General features: G+C 38.3%; 1 protein-coding gene across 1 annotated transcript in view; it reads right to left on the bottom strand.

The window, feature by feature from the left end:
- LOC111865923 (zinc finger protein OZF-like) overlaps positions 1 to 5,642 on the bottom strand; it is a gene marked incomplete at its 3' end in the record, with an annotated part of 25,589 nt that extends 19,947 nt beyond the window's left edge. The window contains exons 1-2 of the mRNA XM_023854369.2: positions 4,794 to 5,642; positions 1,806 to 1,973 (exon numbers count right to left, since the gene is read on the bottom strand). Coding sequence (XP_023710137.1) covers positions 1,806 to 1,973; positions 4,794 to 4,853 — 228 coding nt within the window. The remainder of the gene's footprint in view (positions 1 to 1,805; positions 1,974 to 4,793) is intronic.
- Positions 5,643 to 5,878: the final 236 nt, after the last annotated feature.

Genomic DNA, 5,878 nt, shown 5'->3' with positions numbered 1-5,878 from the left:
TTTCTAGGCTATACGGAAACACGGTGACACGGCACCGCTTCCTACTGTGACGTGGCACGTAACAGGCCCACACAGCCCCTATATAAGAGAACTGCACAGCAACTATGAGTCAGTTGTAACGTAGCAGTAGCTGAGTTAAGTAGTAGTCGAGCGAGTGTGTTATCAACAGTACTCCAGTCAGCCGACTACAGTTGGAGTATAGCAGCCATCGCAGAAAGAAGAACCGGACGTGTGTGTAATTGTGTAATTGGGAGTGTGTGATACAGTGATACACAGCTCCCCTACTTTAAACGTGTAGACTACTGAAGAGTGATTGACCTGATTTGCGAATAGGGTTATAAATCGTGAAACCCCGCAACAGTGTGAACAGATTATTGTGATTAGGGTTATAAAGTGTGAAACCCCGCAACTGTGTTATAATTAATTGTAGCCGTTATTTGTAGGTTCTTGAATAAACCAGTTAACGAAATATCAGCATTGGTATTTGGCAGGCACATTCACCCGACCTTAATTCTTATACAGAGTTACTACAAATGATTCATTCCATTTCAAAACACTATATTTTGCGAAGTATTAAACATACAAAGATGACTATATATGAAAAGAACCGCAAACTCACCAAGTTTGCATCATGATACATCAGTTGGCAGCATGAGTGCAGTGCCTCACAAAATGGTGATGAAGCTGGAAAAGAGTTTCTGTGTGTTGGAATATGAGAGATGTTCATCTGTTATTGCAGTGCAGCGTGCATTCAGAGCAGAGCACAGTAAAGAACCACCATGGAAACAGAGCATTCTTGCGGTGGTATCGGTAGTTGAGTTTATGGTTCTTTTCATGTATCAATCATATTTGTATGTGTAATATTTTGGAAAATATTGTTTTGCAATGGAATGAATCATTTGCAGTAACCCTGTATTTTCTTCTGTAGTTCTTTGCAGGACAAAGTTTAAAACAGTAAACCCCATGAGGAGGAACTAAAAGAGATATTCATAGGGAAATTGCAAAAATTCCAGCAGAATAACTTTAAGGGTTAATTAGAACCCCTTATGCTGGTGCAAGGAATGCCTACATGTAGGGAGACAGCATTTTCAACACCTTCTGTGACTTGTGAATTGTATACTTCAATCCACATGTTACTGGTCTCAAGCTTACTGATTCATTGGCAAAATTTGTATGCGCCTTGCAGCCAGCAGTGCATCAGTTGCTGTGAAACGCAGAGCTAGAAAAGTAAGATCCTCCATCTATATGTATATATAGAAATTATCTTTGATGTTCATTAATAGCCTTATTTATGTGTTTAATTACATGCATTGTATATTCCACTTCAACACAATTGCATGTATATTTTACAATGGGTTGCCAATGCCAATTCTTCACTATTGCTTTCTACACCTTTTACACATTCTCTGTATCTAATGTTTAGTCACCTTTCTGTCTGATAGAAAACAACAAAAAAATCTGTAATGACAACCAATCACCTGACAGCAGGTACAGAGTCAACTCCAACGGTGTCAGATATATTAAATTTACTTCAAATAAAGGACAACTGGGAACACGTGTCTATGTCACACATTGTCACAAACCTTCAGAGAATCATTAGTTACCTGTTACAAATCCTCAACACAATGACACCTCTATGTTATTACATGGATACAGACTGCAAGGGAGACAGAAAACAAATGATAAACTTCAGCATTTATAGATCCTGGGAACTCTATGATGTAGTACCAAAGCACTGCTTACTGGATTGGACAGACATGGAAAATGTGAAGGATTTTTCCTGTAACAGTGCACATACAGCTCACCTCAGGTTCAGCGTTTATTTCTGGAAAAGTTATTGGGGCAGGATCCTCTTCCTCTTCTGCATCTGAGACTGCCTCAGCTCTCACATTCATGGCCTGATCTGCATCATGAGGTGCTGGGTATGTCTCACCATACAGACCCACTAAAGCGTCCTCCGAATTTGTACAGTTCTGTAAAACCATCACAACCTTCTCAGAAATGGATGCACAACACCCTACATTAACCAGCGAATGCTCTCCTTGCCATGGCTGTTTCTCATCACATCTAACCCATAAGAGCTGTTTTGTACAGATGTTCTTCTCTACAGCTATCATGAGCACTAGAAAGTACGCAGCTCATAGGACAGTCACCTTCCCATGGAACTATTGGTCACTGTGGTAGTATAGAAAATATCTGCTTTTTTGGTACCTAGAAACATCATAATGAGGAGCTGCAAAATTTGTAACCTTCGTTCACCAAGCATAACTATATGATCAAGTTAAGGAGGATGAGATGGGCAGCTCATATAGCAGGCATGGCGAAGAGGAATGCATACAGGATATGTTGAGAAAGCCAGAAAGGACTCATTACTGTGCTCATCATGGCTCTGTATCCTAAGGCAAACAGACCCAGTACAAACCCTTCCAAATTATTTCTTTAAAATCTATCTTATCAGCATCTCTCCATCTGCACTTAGGTCTCCCAACTGCTCTGCTTCTCTCAGGTTTTCCGTCCAAAACTACATGACTTAGCCACATCACTCTCCTTGAACTCATTGCTCTTCTGCATAATATCCCAAACCGTTATCACCCAAGTGTAAGGAACTCCCCACATGGATTATGCAAACAAACAGAAGTGTGTCACAAAATATTTAGTTTCTTTGGCCAAGACAACTGAAATACAGCAATAAAACTCTTGTCTGTGCACATGAGCACGAAACACTCACAGTCCTTTCGCTTAAAGCAGGAAACTTTTCTTCAGCTCTATTCAGTAAAATTCTTGCCACTCCTCTTGCAAGAGAGCGCAGAACCTTTTGTAACCTTGAAACCTGCTCATCACATGATAAATATATTGTGGGGTTCACTGGAATTAGCTTACAAGAGTCCCAGTAATTTAAATTCTTTGTTCTAACAAGTGTACCAGTAACCAACTGTGAACAGTTCCATTACTTCCTAAGGATTGTGTGGCAGATATGTTAAATAATTTCTTTGTTGAAATAGTTAATGACCTTTTAAGTCAAAAAAACAAAAATAACAAAAACACACAGTGGGAGAAACAAAGGATAAACTGCTGCTCTAATACCACATTTTTCCATCCAGTCACTGAATAGGAAATAGAGTGTGTAACAAATAGTCTAAAAGGTACATTATCTGCAGGATATGACGAGATACCAGAATATCGTGTTAAAAAATGTATAAATTATGTAAAAAGACCACTGGCCTCTTTGAGCTCAGGCACCTTCCCAGAAAGATTAAAATTAGCTAAAGTGATACCTCTGCATAAAAAAGGGGAATATCATGATATTAGAAACTACAGACCAATAGCCATTTTATTGGCCTTTTCCAAAAGATTAGAAAAACTGATGTATAATAGGCTAATGCCGTTTTTAATTCAAAATAATATATTAACAGAGGCCCAAAATGGCTTCAGAAAGAATAAATCAACTGACACAGCAAGTCAGTCTTTTATTGAATGTATACAGGAGGCCTTAGATAATGGCCTATATGACATACTTTCAAAACCAGTTATAATTCATCCTGTAGGAAAGTGAAGTATGGTGTACCACAGGGATCAGTGTTGGGGCAACTTTTATTTTTACTATACATTAATGATCTCACAGAAAATGTTCAAGGAGCAAAGCTGGTTTTATATGCAGATGATACCAATTTGTTAATTACTGGAAAAGATGAACTTGATCTTCAATATAAAATAATGAACATTATGAAAGAATTAGAAATATGGTTTCAAAAAAATAACCTTATAATAAATACTAAAAAGACATCTGCCATGTCATTTCATTCAAAACAGTGGAGAGATCCGTTAAGACCACAAATATTTTTTAATAATACAGAAATAGTATATCAGTCAGAACTGAGATTANATTAAAACTTGCATGTGGTTCTTCCACTAAGGGGGGGTCGTTTTTCTTATATTCTGTGTAAACCGTGTCTTGTGGTATATGTTCCCTTCTTAGCAACAACACTTGCAGCTAAGAAGGGAACACACACCATGTGACACGGTTTACACAGAATATAAGAAAAACGACCCCCCCTTAGTGGAAGAACCACATGCAAGTTTTAATTATGACACATAAGATGAATAATCTTAACAAGTTTTAGAGTGTGTAAATTTATTATAGTTGAGAAATACGTACTTTTAAAATAATTTTATAAAGGCAAACAATGAAATAGATTAGTGTAATTAGGGCACCTGAAGATGGCACTATGTTGCCAAAACATATCGTGAAGTAACAGGTGAAATTGAGTGCACTACAAGACGGCAACTGTATACATATCATGCATGAAAATCAGTGCAACAGGGCGCTAAAATATAACAAAATCCATCTTCACAATTATCTCCCAAGTGGTCTCATTCTTTCAGGTCTTCTGTTAAAAACTCTGTACACATATCTCACTCTCACATGTGCACTACATGACCTACCAATATCACTCTCTTTGAATTGATCCCTCTCCCACATAATAATGAAAATTGTTATAATATGACCTTGGGGACAGAAGAGGATACTGTCATTTGAAGGAGAAAGCTCTAGATCGCATTAAGTGGAGGAATTGTTTTGGAAGAGACGGTGGACCTGTCGTCTGACAGATTACTGATGATGATGATGATGATAATATGAAGAATGAAGTAAACTCCCTAGATTGATTATAATCAATCTATTATTATTATAATTATAAGAACAAATACAAGCTTGGCATAAAAAGTGCAGTTTCTTAAGATATGAGAATTGACAATAAAATTCTTGTCTGTGCACACAAGCACAAAACACTCACCATCCTTTCTGTCACAGCAGGAAATGTTTCTTCGCCTCTCTGTAGCAGAATTATCGGCATTACTGTTGCAAGAGAAAGCAGAATCTTTCATAACTTTGAAACTTTATTTTATCACACATGATGAATTGTGGGTGGCAAATGAATTCATTTACAAGAATCCTAGTGATATAGCATAATATTACTTATAAGAGTACCAGTGCCTAGCTCTGAATAAGTGTCGAAGTCTGCAAGCAAACGTACTAATTATTGTGAACAAACACACACTGACGTGCCGGCAGAGATTATGAAGCTCAGTGTCTTATTACACGTTGTGTAGTATAACAGATTGTTGCCCAGTTTCAATGGCAGCTAGTTCACCAGAACCTACTCGACAGATTTACATCGCGGTGCCACTAAATACTATTCACTATGCATTTGTATACCCTGCAACATTAATCAGTTCACCATAGACCATCAGCTCTCACGACTTACTTTACAAGTTGGAACGGTATGTGTAACGCATGAGAAAAGGTATAAAAACAATAACAATATGCATTCTAATAGAAACATCACTCTCAGAAAGGGCGCTGAGAAGTTTAGAAGAATCCCAAGCAGAACTTGCAACAGCGGAATATCACGAACCCCAGTGGCGATCTCTTCCAGAAACTTGACAAAATATGAGGCAATTGAAATTATTTCGAGTGATACTAATGATGATTCCGTAACGAATATCACAACTTAAACAACTGGCATGTATTTGCGCGCGTAACGCTCTTCGGTGTTTGTACCGTTTGTACTTCTCATGGTCGTGTTTAAACAACTGGCATGTATTTGCGCGCGTAACGCTCTTCGGTGTTTGTACCGTTTGTACTTCTCATGGTCGTACTTAAACAACTGGCATGTATTTGCGCGCGTAACGCTCTTCGGTGTTTGTACCGTTTGTACTTCTCATGGTCGTGGTACCACAGCCCACAGGCCCACAGATAAAGCGCTGAACAGGCTGGCGTACATGTAGTACTAATTCTGCACAGCAGATGGATCTGCCAACAAGCATTACTCGTGGTCTTTCGCCATGGTCGTCATTCTCACAAATTCGAAAGAGATTT

Source organism: Cryptotermes secundus, unplaced genomic scaffold (genome assembly GCF_002891405.2).
Source record: "Cryptotermes secundus unplaced genomic scaffold, Csec_1.0 scaffold1923, whole genome shotgun sequence".
Classification (NCBI taxonomy): domain Eukaryota; kingdom Metazoa; phylum Arthropoda; class Insecta; order Blattodea; family Kalotermitidae; genus Cryptotermes; species Cryptotermes secundus.
Note: the sequence above shows the minus strand (reverse complement) of the source record. Positions and strands in the feature narration are given on the sequence as shown.